Source organism: Cebus imitator, unplaced genomic scaffold, assembly GCF_001604975.1.
Source record: "Cebus imitator isolate Cc_AM_T3 unplaced genomic scaffold, Cebus_imitator-1.0 Scaffold179, whole genome shotgun sequence".
Lineage (NCBI taxonomy): Eukaryota > Metazoa > Chordata > Mammalia > Primates > Cebidae > Cebus > Cebus imitator.
The window spans coordinates 4,121,325-4,139,390 of NW_016107494.1; the positions used below are offsets into that span (position 1 = coordinate 4,121,325).

At 44.9% G+C, this 18,066-nt stretch overlaps 1 protein-coding gene across 31 annotated transcripts in view; it reads left to right on the forward strand.

Moving 5' to 3' along the window:
- The window catches only part of CACNA1C (calcium voltage-gated channel subunit alpha1 C), a 705,432-nt gene that overhangs the window by 671,853 nt on the left and 15,513 nt on the right, over positions 1–18,066 (forward strand). For 16 of the 31 annotated variants that reach the window (XM_017545500.2, XM_017545502.2, XM_037744601.1 and 13 more), the window contains 5 exons: positions 6,441–6,606; positions 7,198–7,325; positions 8,280–8,376; positions 10,460–10,562; positions 15,667–15,768. In XM_017545500.2, the coding sequence (XP_017400989.1) occupies positions 6,441–6,606; positions 7,198–7,325; positions 8,280–8,376; positions 10,460–10,562; positions 15,667–15,768 (596 nt within the window). Of the gene's footprint in view, positions 1–6,440; positions 6,607–7,197; positions 7,326–8,279; positions 8,377–10,459; positions 10,563–15,609; positions 15,769–18,066 lie in introns of all 31 variants that reach the window. The other 15 variants (XM_017545494.2, XM_017545495.2, XM_017545503.2 and 12 more) reach the window with 1 other exon arrangement.

Here is an 18,066-nt window from a genome sequence, read left to right on the forward strand (position 1 = left end):
AAAAAAAAAAAAAAAAAAAAAGTTTAAAAAGTTTATAAAGTAAAAATGTTGCATTAAGCTGAAGTTGATTACTGAAGAAAGAAAAACACTTCTTATAAATGTGTGTAGCCGAAGTGTACAGTGTTTCTCATCTCCAGTGGTGTACCATAGTGTGCAGTCATGTCCTAGGCCTTCACATTCACTCACCACTCACTCACTGCCCCACCCAGAACAACCTTCCGTCCTGCAAGCTCCATTCATGGTATCACCGTCTACAGGGGCACTAGCTTTACATCTTCTTTACTGTTCTGTCTTTACTGTTCCTTTTCTGTGTTTAGCTATGTTTAGATACGTAAATACTAACCATCGTGTTCCAGTTGCCTGCAATATTCAGTACAGTCACGTGCTGTATAGGTTTGTAGCGCAGGAGCAGCAGGCTGTGCCGTAGGGCCGAGGTGGGTAGTAGCTATACCATCTAGGTTTGTGTGAGTCCACTGTATGCTATTTGCACAACAACGGAATTGCCTAACCGTGCATCTCCACATTGTTAAGTGACACAGGACTGTACTTAGAAATGAGACCCAGAGCACCGTATCTTAAGTATAGGAGATGCATCAATCAACACCAAAGAAAAATTCACAGCCTAAAATTTATTTATTTATTTTAAAAGATTTATATTAAATAAGCTACTAAATGGGGAAATGAATAGTACAATAACCCCAGAATAGGAAGGAATGCATTTTTAAAAATAAAAGCAGTTCAGGCATGGTGGCTCACATCTGTAATCCCAGCACTTTGGGAGGCTGAGGCAGGCAGATCATGAGGTCAGGAGTTTGACACCAGCCTAGCCAACATGGTGAAACCCTGTCTCTACTAAATATACAAAAATTAGCTGGGTGTGGTGGCAGGTACCTGTAATCCCTGCTATTTGGGAGGCTGAGGCAGGAAAGTCATTTGAACCTGGGAGGTGGAGGTTGCAGTGAGCCAAGATCATGCCATTGCACTCTAGCCTGGGCAACAGGGCGAGACTCCATCTTAAAAAAATAAATAAAATAAAAGCATAAGTTAATAAAATATAAAATAAAAATGGATTTTATCAATAAACTCTAAAGCTGATCCTTTGAAAAGACCAATAAACAGACAAACCTTCATGAAATCCAATTCTTTTGAAAAAACACAACATCAGGAATGCAAAAAGCAACATAATTACAGATGGGGATGTGATTTTTAGAATGATAAGAGCATTTCATGCCTCTGTTTTGTGACACCTCAGAGGTGATTAGCTACTTCAAGGTGAAGCCGAAGGTCACCTTCCCGGCCAGTGGCTGCCAGAAACTCATTGAAGTGGACAGTGAATGCAAACCATACCTTTTATGAGAAGCATATGGCCTCAGAAGTTGCCTGTGCCACTCTGGGTAAAGAATGGAAGGGTTCTGTGGACTGAACCAATGGTACAATGATAAGCATGGCTTCCTTATGAAGTGGCATGTCCTGACCTGTGGTTGTGTCCACCTGCTATTGCATACGGGCATTCTGACATAGACCAAGGAGAACTGGAGAAGGAAAGCAGATTGTTCAGGATTGCACTGTTGGTGCCAATCTGACTGTTCTTAATTTAGTTATTGTAAAAAAAGATAGCGGGGAGAGAAGGATATTTCTAGACTGACTGATACTACTGTGCCTTTTCACCGGGGATCCAAACAAGATGGCACAGTTCAATAACTTTTCCTCCTCTGTAAAGACGATGTCCAGCAGTACGTTGTCAGTAAGCTCCTAAACAAAGGATGTCAGGAACCTGGGGCCAGAGCACCCAAGACTCAGCATCTTCTCACTCCACATGTCCTACAACACAAATGCTGACGTATTGCTCTGAAGAAACAGAACACTAAAAAACATGTAAGGACGACCAGGTGTGGTGGCTCATGCCTATAATCCCAACACTTTGGGAGGCCGAGGCAGGTGGATCATGAGGTCAGGAGTTCGAGACCAGCCTAGCCAACATGGTGAAACCCCATCTCTACTAAAAGTACAAAAATTAGCCTGGCACATGCCTGTAATCCCAGCTACTAAGGAGGCTGAGGCAGGAGAATCGCTTGAACTCAGGAGGTGGAGGTTGCAGTGAGCTGAGATCATGCCACTGCACTCCAGCCTGGCAACAGAGAGAGACTCCGTCTCAAAAATAGTAATAATAATAAAGACGAGGTCAAATAATATGCTAAACTTTTGGCCAAGAGAATGAAGGATACCAAAGATAAATGCCAGGAACGGATCTCCAAGACATGGAGGCTATGCCCACTGAGAGCTTCTCAGTCTATCAAAAATAAAAGTTTCACCAGGTGTGGCGGCTCACACCTGTAATCCCAACAACTTGGGAGGCTGAGGTGGAAGGCTTACTTAAGACCAGGAGTATGAAACCAGCCTGGGCAACATGGCAAAACAACATCTCTAAAAATAAAAAATCAAAATATTACCCAGGTGTGGTGCCAATCATCTGTAGTCCCAGCTACTTGAGAAGCTGAGGTGGGAAGATCACTTAAGCCCAGGAGTTTGAGGTTACAGTGAGCTAAGATGGCTCCACTGCACTCCAGCCTGGATGACGAAGTGACATCCCATCTCTAAACACACACACACACACACACACACACAGACACACACACACACACACAAGATTTTTCTAAAAGTGGCAGACAAATAATATCAGATTGAAATAAGAAGACAGAGATCATGAACAAATTTATGACAATATATTTGAAAACCTAAATGAAGCAGACGCTTTTATGTAGAAAAAAGGAATTATAAAGTTATCTTAAGAATAAAAGAAGAAAACTACAACATAAATTGAAAAGGTAGTCAAAAATTTAGCCTTTGAAAAAGCCCAACATTCAATATTTTTATTTGTGAGGTCTATGAAATAGTTGATCATTACAATGTTATATAAACTTTCCAGGGACAGAAAGCTGTAGAAAACCTCCTCACTCATCCCGTAAGACTAATATAAAATTAATGCCAATAAGAAAAAGATTAAAAAGCAAGCAGTTATAAATATGAAAATATGCACACATAACTGTCATTGTGTGCAGACAATAGGCTAATTCAAGTAGAAAATCTATGCAAATTAACTAAGAACCTTTTATGACAACACAATTAATAAAGTGGAAGATTAAAATATTAACAAAGAAAAATAATTGCTTTCCTGTACTGGTAATAATTAATTAGAAATATAATAGACAAGATCTTATGCTATTATTTTTTCAATATTAGTATTTTGTAACTCTTGCCCAATAAAACAAGACAAGAAAAATAAAGCAAAGGCTAAGAATTGGAGAGGAAGAAACAAAATTAAATGCCAAAAAAACTGATAGCCTGTGTATATATACAAGAAAAATTACAGAAAATTGCTAAAACTAAGAGGGGAGCTTAGCAAATATTCTGTAATATGATATTAATTGTATTCCCTCTATATCAGCAGCAAACAGATACAGCGTTTAAAACATAATGTTGAAACTATACCATTTTAAAGGTACAACAAAATAAAAGGAGAGATATGCCACATTTCTGGCCAGGAGACTTAATATCATAAAGATGTCAGGATTCCCCAAATTAATAGATATCTCAGCAATTCTAATAAAACTCCCAACAGGATTACTCATAGAGCCTGCAACTGATTCTAATGTGTCTGTGGAATAGAAAAGGAAACTGAATAGCCAAGACAAATGTTGAAGAACAACAAGTCGGAAGGCCTCCTGCTCTGTGAGAGGGCAGGACTTACTATAAGGCTATAGGAATGAAGACAACACAGTACATCAGTACCAAGATAAACAAATAAACCTAAGGAATGCAATGCAAAAACTAGCACGAGACCCACACACCTATGAAAATACAGCTCATGGCAGAAGAAATATTCCAATTAAGTAGGTAAAGGTGTACTATTCAATAAATAGTATTAATAAAATTACTTATCTATACAGAAAAAAAAAAAGCATATTTCTACCTCATATCAAACCTGAAAGTAAATTTCAAGTTAATAAGTTATTGTGAAAAACTAAACTTTAGAACCTTTAGAAGAACACAGAAAAGAATGTCTTTATGACCTAAAATAGGGAAGGATTTTTTAAACAAGATCCAAAAAGCACAAAACATAGAGGAAAAAATTATAAATTTGACCTCGCTGAAATAAAAAACTTAGATTCACCAAAATACACCATAAATAATGCTAGAGACGCCGGGCGCGGTGGCTCAAGCCTGTAATCCCAGCACTTTGGGAGGCCGAGGCGGGTGGATCACAAGGTCAAGAGATCGAGACCATCCTGGTCAACATGGTGAAACCCCGTCTCTACTAAAAGTACAAAACATTAGCTGGGCATGGTGGCGCGTGCCTGTAATCCCAGCGACTCAGGAGGTTGAGGCAGGAGAATTGCCTGAACCCAGGAGGCGGAGGTTGCGGTGAGCCGAGATCGCGCCATTGCACTCCAGCCTGGGTGACAAGAGCGAAACTCTGTCTCAAAAAAATAAAATAAAATAAATTAAAAAAAATTAAAAAAATTAAAAATAATGCTAGAGACAAGTCACAGATTGGAAGAAGATATTTCTGTTGCATACAACTAACGAAGAATTAAGAATTGACGTGAAAGCACCATGAGATACCACCTTACTCTTGCAAGAATGGCTATAATTTAAAAAATAATAATAATAGATGTTGGTAAGGTTGTGGTGAAGAGGAAACACTTTTACACTGCTGGTAGGAATATAAACTAATACAACCACTATGGAAAACAGTATGGAGATTCCTTAAAGAACTAAAAGGGATATACTATACTATTCCATACAGCAGTCCCACTACTGGGTGTCTACCCAAAGGAAAAGAAGTCATTATATGAAAGAGACATGCACACACATATTTAGGGCAGCACAATTTGCGACTGGAAAGACATGGAACAGGCTGAGTGTGGTGGCTCAGGCCTGCAATCACAGCACTTTGGGAGGCCAAGGCAGGCGGATCACTTGAAGTCAGGAGTTCAAGGCCAGCCTCGCCAACATGGTGAAAGCCCATCTCTACTAAAAATACAAAACTTAGCAGGGTGTGGTGGTGCATGCCTGTAATCCCAGCTGCTCGGGAGGCCGAGGCAGGTGAAAGGAGAATCGCTTGAACCCAGGAAGTGGAGGTTACAGTGAGCTGAAATTGTGCCACTGCACCCCAGCCTGGGTGGTAGAGCTAGGCTCTGTTTCAAAAAAAAAAAGAAAGAAAAAATGATATGGAACTAACCTAAATGTCCGTCAGCCAATGAATGGATAAAGACAATGTGGCGTATATACACCATGGAATACTACTCAGTCATAAAGTGGAATAAAATAATGGACTTTGCAGCAACCTGGATGAACTTGGAGGCCATTATTCTAAGTGAAGTAACAGGAATGGAAAACCAAATATCATGTGTTCTCACTTATAAGTAGGAGCTAAGCTGTAAGGATGCAAAGGCATAAGAATGATATAATGGACTGTGGGGACTCGGGGAAGAGTGGGACGACAGTCAGGAATAAAAGACTACACATTGGGTACCGTGTACACTGTTTGGGTGATGAGTGCACCAAATCTCAGAGTTAACCACTAAAGAACTTGTTCACGTAAGCAAAAACTACCTGTTGCAAAAAAAACTATTGAAATTTTTTAAAAGAATAGAGAATAGAATATCTTAAGCACCCTACAAACGAGCAAGAAAACAACCTGAATCAAACAAGCAAAAATATGAACATGCAATTTAACGGAAGATAAATATCTAAATTCTCAACCCACTAATCAATCATTTTGTAACCAAATTAAAGCAGCAGTGACCTGTCTCACACACATTATATGAGCAACATTTAAAACAATTCACTAATGAATTGATGAGTTTGTACGGTAATGTCATGTCTCCTACACTGGTAATAGGAGTCTAAGTTGGACAAACATGGAATATCTAGTAAAAATGAAGATACATGTACTTTAACTGGCAATCCCACTTCTAAGTGTATACCCAAGATATAAACCTGCATGTTTATTGCAGTGTTATTTGTCCTAGTAAAAGAAAAAATGAAAAACCTAAATGTTCCTTAACAGGACAGTGGATTTTTTTTATGGTACGTTCATGTAGCATACTATACAGCAGTCAAGGTGAAAGAACTAGAACTAAAATACATCCAAAGCGCTAAGTCTCAAAAACATCGCGTGGATTGCAAAAACAGCAAGTTTTCAGAAAACGTGCAATTTGTTACTGTTTATGTAAAATTTTTAAATCTCCAAAATAATGCTGTGTGTTTGCATATTTAGTGAACATACCAGAGCATTTGGAGAATGATGAACATCGAGTTCATTTTAGTAATTCCCTCTGGGGAAGGAGGAAAGGGAAAGGTGGGGAAGGATGAGAGGGCCCTCCTTGGAGTCTATAGGATGGGCTGCATGGCTGTGGGCTCTCCCTCCCCTCCAGGTGTGCCACTGGGGAGGCCTGGCAAGACATCATGCTGGCCTGCATGCCAGGCAAGAAGTGTGCTCCAGAGTCTGAGCCCAGCAACAGCACGGAGGGTGAAACGCCCTGTGGCAGCAGCTTTGCCGTCTTCTACTTCATCAGCTTCTACATGCTCTGTGCCTTCCTGGTAAGCCGACGGGGGACTCAACAGCTACCAGTCATGAGTGCCCAGTTCCAGGGCAGCCTGAGCCCTCCATCTCTGCAGCTCATGGTCAGGGCAACCCCATCAGAGGAGCTGGCTTGGGAAGACTAAGTTGGCAGGAGTGTCCAGCCACATGGAGAGAAAGGCAGAAAGCCCTGGGCCAGAGTGAGCGCCACCAGCATCTTGCTTGCCCATTCTTGGCTCTTGTCATAGTGGCATTGTCCCAGAGGACAAAGGGGACATTCGGAGGCCTAGAAAGAACTATGCTTTTTAGCATCTTGCTGAGGAGTGAGGGAAAGGGGATAAAGTCCCCCTCCTGGGCAGCCCTACCCAGCAGCTCAGTAGGAGGGAAGCTGTAGCCCAGATGTGGGTTCATCCCACGCAACTCTCAGGGAAGCTGTGTCAAGGTTATGTCCAAGAGACCCAAGACTGGTAGTTCTAAGACTGGCAAGATGGATTACTGGTCTTTAGAAATGTTGGCTTCTGCCATCTATGGGCCCTGGCTGGCAAGGGGGTTCCAGAGGCAGGTGTGTAGGAATGTCTTCTCAGAGCACTTCATGGTACTGTTTCCCACAGATCATCAACCTCTTTGTAGCTGTCATCATGGACAACTTTGACTACCTGACAAGGGACTGGTCCATCCTTGGTCCCCACCACTTGGATGAGTTTAAAAGAATCTGGGCAGAGTATGACCCTGAAGCCAAGTAAGTTCCCAGAGGGAAATCCTGATTCCCCAAGCTGAGAGAGGGTATAGCTGACCACACCTACAGAAGGGGTTCGAGGTGGGCCAACACTGCGTGGATCAACTGGAAACACTGAACTGCATCAAACCCCAGGGTGAAGGGTCAAGGTCCAGCAGGACAAGGCCCAGCACCTCAAAGTCAAGAATATATCTACTAGGCCAGGTATGGTGGCTCACACCTGTAACCCCAGCACTTTGGGAGGCCAAGGTGGGTGAATCACTTGAGGCCAGGAGTTCAAGACCAGCCTGGCCAACATGGTGAACCCCATCTGTACTAAAAATCAAAAACTAGCCAGACATGGTGACACATGCTAATAGTCCCAGCTACTCCAGAGGCCAAGCACGAGAACTGCTTGAACCCAGGAGGTGAAGGTTGCAGTGAGCTGATGTCACGCCACTGCACTCCAGCCTGGGTGACAGAGCAAGACTCCATCTCAAAATATATTTACATATGCAATATTCAGTTGAATGGAAGGATAGGAAATTCTAGTATCAGGAATAACTAGTAAGTGTTGAAGTTAGGATATGTGGGATGGGGAAAATCTTGACTCCATTCCTGCTTCTGGTCTAAAGATCATTTGACTGACCCTCAGTAAATACCTTTTGGTTTAAAGGTTAGTTCATTCAATCATCAAGTACATATTGAGAATTCCGTTGTGCTGCTAAAATCCCTTCCACCTTGAACATAGCATGGGCAGAAAATTACTCATTAAAATCTAAACGTGTGTATTGGTTTGGGGCTGTGTCATGCAGTTCTGCAACTCTGCACTGAGTGCAACTAATTGGGCCACCACACCATGCAGCGTTCCCCATATGAGTGGGCTGTACCCCTCAGGTGCATGTGTCCTGAGCTGCTAGCAGAGACCATGACTCTCTGATGCTCTGTCCCTCCTCTCCTTTCTCCTTCCTGTTCCAGGGGTCGTATCAAACACCTGGACGTGGTGACCCTTCTCCGGCGGATTCAGCCCCCACTAGGTTTTGGGAAGCTGTGCCCTCACCGTGTGGCTTGCAAAGTAAGAGATGACTGGGTTCATGGGAGGAAGAGAGAAAACAGGGTAGGCAAAGTGCCCATTTCTTGTGATCCTCTAAGGGAAAGAACATACTAGTTTTAGGCCTAAAGGAAGGAGCCTGAGCCAGATTACATCTTAAGGGTGCTTCCAGCTCTAAGTCCGCAGACTCCATAAGGGAATAACAGAGTGAATGCCTCATGTCCCAGTGAGCCAGGAGCCCAGTTCTGGATAAAGGGCTTGTTCAGCCCATCCCACTGCACCATCCAGGCACCCTGGGATGGGAGACTTCTCAGCCTAGGCTAGAGGGGTTAGGAGTTCTTTTACTGGAGCTGGAGGGCCATTAGAGAGTCCAGGCATTGACTTCAGGGGTCTGTGAGTCCTAAAATTGTACGTAAAATCACTAAAATACAAAGTTTTACCAGGGGGAGGATTTCTCACTTTAATCAGATTCCTTAGTGAGACCGTGACCCTAAAAAGAGTGTCATTTCTATTCCTCCCCTCCTCTCCACCCTAGTCATTCTGTGCTCCCTGTTGGGGCAATAATGAGCTGACGGAGAGCTGGGAAGGGAGACCAGAGGGATAGAGAGAGGAGGAAACTCAGAGGCAGGAGGGTTCAGCCCTGTGAGAATCCATTCACGGAAAACACAGATCGAGGGCACACAGAACCATCTACTTGTGCCCTGTTCACTGAGTTTCTTCTCAGGTGTGCCTCCACTCTGCTCCAAAAAACAGATTTTAAGAGATTTCCAAGCGCACAGAAAATATCAGAAAAAGGGAGCATAAAATAAATGCAAGGTGCAAACACCATGCAAAGCGAGGGTCGGTGGAGGGGTGCAGCTTGGAGGGGGTTCATGTACCTCAGGGTGGGCCTGGGCCGGCTGAAGCCTGGGTGTGAAACTTTCCAGTGGCCATGATACAGTTCTCACTGTCCATGAGGTTCAGGTCACCAACATCTGGTCACTCAGGAAAAGCGTAACCCTTCTAGACACTGAGATTAGCAGGAGGTCACCGTGTTAGCAGACAAACAGCTCGCCTTGAGCGTTCCTGTAGCATGGACGCCATGATGATCTTCACATCTCACATCCTCATCATGGCCCAGTGCATGCTGAGAGCCCCACACCAGAGCCTTCAGTGCCAGGGAAGCCTGTTTTGGGGGTGCCCTTGCAAAGAAGAAGGTAAGATAGCACTACCCAGTATCAGCAAGCATCTGCTCCGGCTTGATGCAGAAGCGTATTTGTCAATAGACAGGACAGGCAGCATCTCCTGCAGGCAAAGCTCCTGTGATCCTTTCTCTGGGCTGTGGACAAATGCTGCCTGACAGGTGGGCTCCCAGCACATGATGGCGTGCAGCTGGCCTCTGCTGCCAGTGGAGAGCACACCTGCATGCCTGAGCAGGCTTTCAAGCGGGGCGCAAGGTTGGGTGGGCTTCACATCCTTTTGTGGAAGTGAGGGTCTAATGAGGACAAATTTCATACCTTTCCCACTCTGTGATGAGTGTCAAAAGTAGTTATGGTGAAGGCAAGATTCTCCCTGGAATGCTTCAGGGAGTATTCACTCCCTGCCTACTCCAACAACACCCACACAAGCTGTGTCTCCCCCAGCATCTTCTGTGTATTAGGCCATCCTTATACTGCTATAAAGAAATAGTGGAGACTGGGTAATTTATAAGAAAATGGGTTTAACTGGCCCACAGTTCTGCAGGCTGTATGGAAAGCATGGCACGAGCATTCTGCTTCTGGGGAGGCCTCAGGAAGCTTCCGATCATGGTGGAAGGGAAAGGGGAGGCAGGTGTGTCACACGGACAGACAGGGAGCAAGAGAGAAGGGGGAGGGACCACACACTTTTAAACAACCACATCTCATGAGAGCTCACTCATCAAGGGGATGGTACTAAATCATTTGTGAGAAATCCACCACCATGATGCAGTCACCGTCCATCATGCCCCACCTCCAATTCTGGGGATTACAGTTCAACATGAGATTTGGGCAGGGACACAGACCCAAACCATATCACTCTGCCATGGTGTTCTGTGGTCCCCTAAGCACCACCTGCCGTCATCACCAGCTTTTCCCCCCTTCCCCTGCAGCGCCTGGTCTCCATGAACATGCCTCTGAACAGCGACGGGACGGTCATGTTCAATGCCACCCTGTTTGCTCTGGTCAGGACGGCCCTGAGGATCAAAACAGAAGGTAAGGGCACCTGTGGGCACTTGGAGAGCCACTCAGCCAGTCTAGCAGACAATCAGAGAGGAGTTCAGCAGCCTGCAAAGCGCTCGAGGGACCTTCCTGCCCCAGACAGCTTCCGAGCAGCGATATGAGAGTAACCTGTGCTCCAGGATGTCACAGGGCCCCAGCCTGCTCATGACTTATTTGCTTCCTGAATGGCCTCCCTGCCTCTAGCTCAGGGGTATCCAATCTTTTGACTTCTCTAGGCCACATTGAAAGAAGAAGAATGTCTTGGGTCACACATAAAATATACTAACGATAGCTAACGATAGCTGATGAGCTTAAAAAAAAAAAAAAGAAAAGAAAAGAAAACACCTCAATGTTTTAAGAAAGTTTACAAATATGTGTTGGGCCACATTCAAAGCTGTCCTGGGCCGCAGGTGGCTGATGGCTGTGGGTTGGACAAGCTTGCTCTAGCTTATTCATTTTGAACTCTAGCTTTCCATGAAACTCTGGGACGCATTCTGGGAAGTGTCTTAAGTCAGAGGGTATAGCTCACAAAACAGGAAGAGACGGGTGTTCCCTGAAGCAGGACCAACCCCTGTCTAAAAGGACTTACACTGGCTACAGGCAGGGGTCTCAAACACGCAACTCTTTAAATTATTAGGACAGTGCTATGAAGACATCTGGGAATGGGGACATAGTGACTGTGGTGGAGGTCACTGCACACATCGTGTCAGCTGAGCCTGGCTCAAGGCTATCAGCTGGCCGACAGGTGAGGATTCAGACCTCACCTGTGCCACCTAGTCAGACCGGGCTCCCTCAGGGCTGTGTCCACCAGGAGGGGCCCTTCTAGTTTTCACAAGGCACCCTAAGGCTAGCAGCAGCCTGAGTGAGATAACCTGCCCACTTTACAATGGATAAGAGTTTGCGAACCACTGTGGGAAAGGCTGTATTAAATATACCTCAGAAGATGCCATTTCTCTCCAAGAGTGTCTAGCCTTAGCCCATCTAGTGTTTCTTAGAGCATGGTCAAAAGACCACCTGCTGCAGAATCAGCTGTGCACACCTGTTTAAGCTACTGAGTCCCAGGCACCCCACAGATCTGCTGAAGCCAGCTCCCTGAGCGTGGGGCCAAGTAATCTGCATTTTGAACCAGCTACAGAGATGATTCAAACCCAACCATGTAGTAATTAGAGAAAACACGGATGAGACAAGCAGTATGCTTCTTTCCCCTTCCCACGCTTCCAGCTTAAAGTGCAGGCTGTCCATCAGTCTTTTCCTTTGGGGAAACAGAAGGAGCCCTGGGCAGGGAGATGGAATCTGAGTCCCTGCTCTCTCACTAATGACAAGAGTATGAGCCATTTACTCTGTCTCTACTTCAGTTGCTTCATTTGTAGGCTAGAGAAAGGTGATGACACCTGGGAATTTAATTCATTGAACAGACCAGAGATGGGCCTTCTCTCAGTTAGATCCTCCCAAAAAATTACAGAAACATTTGAAATGGAGGGAAATGAGAACCAATCCACCAAAAGTCAAAATAATGAGCTGATTTTTAAAAAATAAAACTAAGGGCCAGATACAGTGGCTCATGCCTGTAATCCCAGCCCTTTGGGAGGCTGAGGCAGGTGGATCACCTGAGATCAGGAGCTCAAGACCAGCCTGGCCAACATGGTGAAACCCCATCTCTACTAAAATACAAAAATTAGCCAGGCATGGTGGTGAGCACCTGTAGTCCCAGCCACTCGGGAGGCTGAGGCAGGAGAATCACCTGAATCTAGGAGGTGGATAGAGGCTGCAGTGAGCTGAGATCGTGCCACTGCACTCCAGCCTGGGGCAACAGAGCAAGACACTGTCTGAAAAAATCAAATCAAATTAAATTAAAAATAAAAATAGGACAAGTTTTGCTACTAAACTAAAAAAAAAAAAAAANAAAAAAAAAAAAAAAGCAAAGGCTAAAAAAATATACCATCAGTAGCCAATGCAATCACTCAATCTGAAATGGACATAAATAGGCTGATTTCTGACTACCAGAAAACTAAAACGCGCATGTTTTTTTTTGAAACCCAGTCTTGCCCTGTCGCAGTGGTGTGATCTTGGTTCACTGCAACCTCCAACTGCCTGGTTCAGGCGATTCTTCTGCCTCAGCCTCCTGAGTAGCTGAGATTACAGGAGCACGCCACCACATCTAGCTAATTTTTGTATTTTTAGTAGAGACAGGATTTTACCATGTTGACCAGGATGGTCTCCATATCCTGACCTCATGACCTGCCAGCCTTGGCCTCCCAAAGTGCCGGGATTATAGGCGTGAGCCACCCCGCACCCAGCCAAAACACACATTTTATGCACACATGTGTACATAACACAGAAGAAAACTGGGAAGAAAATGTGTTACTGTGTTAATATTGATTGTCATGAGTAGAAAGATCAGCAGTGACTTCTACCTTACTCCTTTAGTTTTTTTACTTTCCAAATTTTCTACAAAGAGTATTACTACCCTATGTTCAAAGGGAAGGAGAGGCGATATGATGACTCTCAGGAGGAATATGCTGTAATACTTAAAGCTTGACATAAATTACGGATGTAAGATTTTGTGCTGTGGAGGAAGAACAGGCAGGGAGGTATGGAAGCAAGGATTCAGCAGAGTCAAAGGTTCACTGTCAAAGCAAACCACATGCCAGCTAAGGAAGACCAGTAGCTAGTAACAATGCAAAAGACTGACCAATCAAATGCAGAGGCCCAGTTTTGAGGAAATAGGAGTTCCAGAGAAAAGGAGAGAAGCCAGCCATGTGAGAACTACAATCATGTCAAGAGCTAAGGACTATCTTTTTAAACACAGAAACATTTCAGAACAGCTTCCAAAGGGCCTGCCCTCCACAAACTTGGTAAAATCTTAAGAAAGGAAGACAATGTCAAGTCTTAAAAGCAACTAGAAAGAAATGTGAGAAGACATCTACATTTGTGAGGATAAGGCTTACATCAGTCCTCGCCCTTCAGACTTCTCAGAGTGGCGGGAATTGGGGAGAAATTAACACCTACTTCCGAGAACCAGATCTCTCACCCCAAGTCCACTACCAAGCCAAACAAGCCTTTTTCTCTTGAAATATAGAAGGAAGATATTGAAAAATACTTAGATGACATGAAACAATTGTCAGTGAACTTCCACAATTACATAGACCATTATGAAGATAAACTAAGGTGTGATTTTAAAAAAAAATGAAAGGTCCTTTTGGAAGGTGTGTTAATTTCTTAGATCTGCTGTAACAAATGATCACAAACTGGGCAGCTTGAAACAAGAGCAAATTCTTCTCTCAGTTGAGGAGGCCAGAGGTCTAAAACTCAGGTATCAGCAGTGTTGCTTTCTTCTGGAGGATCTGGGGAGAATCTGTTCCACCTTTTCTCCCAGCTTCTGAGGGCTGTGGACGATGCCTGGTGGCTCACAGCAGCATCGCCATCTGTGCCTTCATCTTCACGTAGTCCCTGGGGTCTTGTGTCCCCTCCTCTTCTTATAAGGACACCAGCCATGTTGGATTTAGGGCTCACCCTTATCCAGGGTGACCTCATCTTAACTAATTACATTGGTGAAAATCCTATTTCCAACTGAGGCCACATTCCCAGGCTCTAGGCAGACATGAATTTTGGAAGGACACTATTTCAGCCCAGTGCTGAAGCTAAGTATATTTGAATACCATATGTGTTAGGATCTTTCACTGCTTGTCAGAAACCTCCAGCTGCCTCTCCCATGAAGGGGATCGATCACCTGCATAGCTGGTAGGCCCGGGAGTCATCCCCTGACCTCAGGTCCTGTTTGGATCTGACGTTCAGGGAGCTCGGGATTCTGTCACTCACTCCACTGCCACCTCTGCATGCTCTGCCCTGTGACCCCAGAGGTGGATTTGAACGCAGGCAGTCTGACATGAGAGCCCTCAACCATGATACTGAACTGCTGGTCCTAGGCAAGAGCAGTAAACATCCCCTACTGCTCTCACATAAGACCAGCAGTCCAGTATCATGGTTGAATGTGGAACATTCCTAGTGCTGTGAAACAAATTTACTACAAGCTTTTCAGCTTAAAAAGACACCTCATTATTAGCTCACGGTTTGCAGGTCAGAAGTCCAGCAGTGGTGAAGCTGGGTTCTCATAAGGCAAATCCAGGATACTGATCAGGCCGTGGTCTCTTCTGGAGGCTCTGGGGGAGATCTCATTGTTGGTGGAATTCATCTGTTGCAATTGTAGGTCTGAGGTCCTCACTTTCCTGCTGGCTGACAGCTGGGGACCCGCTCAGCTCCTAGAGGCTGCCTCTCTTAGTTCAGCCCACATGAGTGTTTGTTTTCTTCCAGGCCAGCTGGAGAGAACTCTGCTTTTAAAGGGATCATGTGACTGGGTCAGGCCCACCTGACCTCTCTGTCTTAGGCCATAGGTGCTGTGTGCCATATAACCTAGTCTCAGGAGCAAAATCTATCATGGTCAGGGGCCAGGGCTTTGGCAACATGTGTGCCCTGGTGTGGAGCATCTTAGAATCCCACCTCCACATCTGCTCACAGCTGTAGGTCTCAGCTTTCCTTTTACACCACTGTAAAGCCAGGACGCCAGAGGCTGCATGGGACAGATATCTAAGTAGGGGAACTCAGGACAGGGCCCTCATTGACAGATGTACCCTCCAATCATCCGTGTCCCCTGTGGCTGCCTAAGGAGGTCCATGAGAAATGCCACCCGTAGGGAGCTGTCCTCCACTGCCCATGGCAGGGCCATGCATGTTCCAGCTGCTGAGCACATGGTCGCCTTTGTTGCTGCCTAGGGGCTGGGCTCAGTCTACAAGGAAGAGCACTGAGTGTCAGCAGAGGGGCCCTCTGGCTGGCCTGAGCCACAGGCACGGGGAAGGGGAGAGGGATGGCATTGGACAATGCAGGAGAGGGAAAGGGGAAAGAAGGAAGATGGAGAGAGGAAGGGGAAGAGAAAGGAGGTGGAAAATGGGAAGACTGGGGAGAAGTGAAGCAAAAGAGAAAGAAACTGATGAGTCAGGGTTGCGTGGGGCAGATGCCACCATCTGTGGCTTCCTACCTTACGCAGAGGGACCCAGCCCATCAGAGGCCCACCCAGGGGCTGAGGATCCTTTCCGCTCTGCAGGGAACCTAGAACAAGCCAACGAGGAGCTGCGGGCCATCATCAAGAAGATCTGGAAGCGGACCAGCATGAAGCTGCTGGACCAGGTGGTGCCCCCTGCAGGTGGTGAGTGCTTCCTGGACTCCCGTACCTTGGCCACTGCCTGGCTGTGCCTTCCTCTGCCTGCCTCTCCTCCAGCTGTGGCACCCTTAGAATGTAGAAGCATCCCATGAGACTTGCTTCTTGAGTCCCCTAGGCTTGCTGGAGGTCTGCCTTCAGACCCTTCCTGTGGGCTCAAAGGCCCTATTGGTTAGAAGAGACAGAGGTACAATGCCCTGCACAAACTCAGAAACAGAATGTCAGGTTGGAAACTGGTGCGACTCTGCTTTTTACACAGGGGAACAGGTGAGTCCCTTCACACTTGGGGGTTTGGCAGAACTTCTAAGGAAACTCCACAAGGTATAGGTTTCCCATAAACCTGATTGCTGTAGGATTGCTCTAAGGCCCTGAAATAAGAATCCCCTGAGATTCCTCCCCTCTTGGATGAAATTCTTTTTGTTCTTCCAAGAGCAGTGTTTCTTGACCCTATCAAGCTCCAAATCCCTTTTTATAGCAAAGAGTTTATATTGCCTTTACTATGATCCCAAATGAAAATTATAGGTAATATAACTTTCTTATACATATAATTTCCAAATATTAATATAATTCTATAATATATTAATATTAACATATAACATGTATAATATATCAATATAATGTCTTCACTCTAATATAAAGTCTCTTAAAAGCAGATGTTTTCAATATGTAAATAGGCATAACCATACTAGAAGATACAGTTAACTGATGACATCTTCTCATGTACCCACTTACAACACGTACGGCTGGATTTACAGGAAATACGACAATACTGAATATTGTCAACACTTTATATTTGACATTTTGAAATAAAAGGTAAATAAGTATATTAAATAAGTGTGTGAATAAATAGTCCCACACACACAAACACACACACATCCTTACACATTGAAATAACCATGATGTGATGCTTACGGTGGGTGACCCAGATACCACAAAGAGCATTGTCGTCAGGAATACAGTTTTCAAAAATGCGAACCTCTCTTGGCCAAGTTCAAATATCCCAAGGTATAGTTTTCATCAATTTACACAGTTGTATTCCTGGAAATTTTCAGGTATGTTAAAACCATGCAAAAAAAAATGTCCTGTGTTCCTTTGCAAAGTGAAATTATGTTCTGATCTCAGGGAGTCATGAACAGAATCATGGATGTGTGGCATAGGTTTGAAAGCCATGCAGAGTGCAAAGCTGTGATTGCAAGACATGCCTGCACTTTAAGGGACAGGTCTGGAGCTACTTAATGCTGGTGCCACCCCGCAGCACCCTGACAACTAAAAACCATCCTACACATTTACTGTGCGCTCCTTAAGAGGTAACACCACTTGTATTGAGAACCACTTGCCAGAGGGAAGGCCAGACTTGGGCTAAGTGAAAATCCTGTAAGAAGACCAATGCCACATGATGTTTCAAATGCATTATTTTATTGAACCCTAACCATTTCTGTGAGGTTTGCTCAGGGAACTTTAAAGTTCTTAGAAGCTGAGTTGGTGACCCAAGGTTACCTGGAGAGTCCAGAGCAGATTCAGGATTCAAACCCAGGCCCAGGAAACCTAGGACTCCAGGCTTGTCCCACCATTCAGTTCTTCCTTCCTGACTATACTGGGCAGGGGACCCTGGGTTTTCCCTCGCACTTGGAAATGGGGCCCTCGCCAGAGAAGTGGGGGTCATCACTGCTATGGATTTGGTTATTTCTGAGGGACAGGCAGGAGAAAGAGAACCCTCACCAGCCCCTAGATCTAATCCCCAGCGGTCTCTTGGGCCCACTGCATCTCTTGACAAAGAACCAAGAGGTTCTTTACAGGCATGAATTGCTTCCTGTGGGAACTTAACAGCTTCTCCACCATCAGGTTCACTCCCAGGACAGGGACTGATGATGTCACATGTAATCTTGGACACCCAGCCCAGCAGGGATGCAGCCAAGCCACCTAGCACAAAAACCCAATCTGGTTTGAAAGAAAAATCTGAACTTCCATGGGAAGAAAGCCCTCCTTCCACCAACCGCTCCCTCCAACCTAAGCAGAACTGTGTTGCACTTGCATTTAGAAGAGTGGCCAATTGATGAGGGACATTTGAAATTTTGGAATTAAGTAAGAGTTAGCAAATATCAGTAAAGTTAAAAAAAAAAAGGTAGAAAATAATTTTGACAATAGTCTACCTTTTCCATTTAAAAAAATGGAATAAGGGCCGGGCGCGGTGGCTCAAGCCTGTAATCCCAGCACTTTGGGAGGCCGAGGCGGGTGGATCACGAGGTCAAGAGATCGAGACCATCCTGGTCAACATGGTGAAACCCC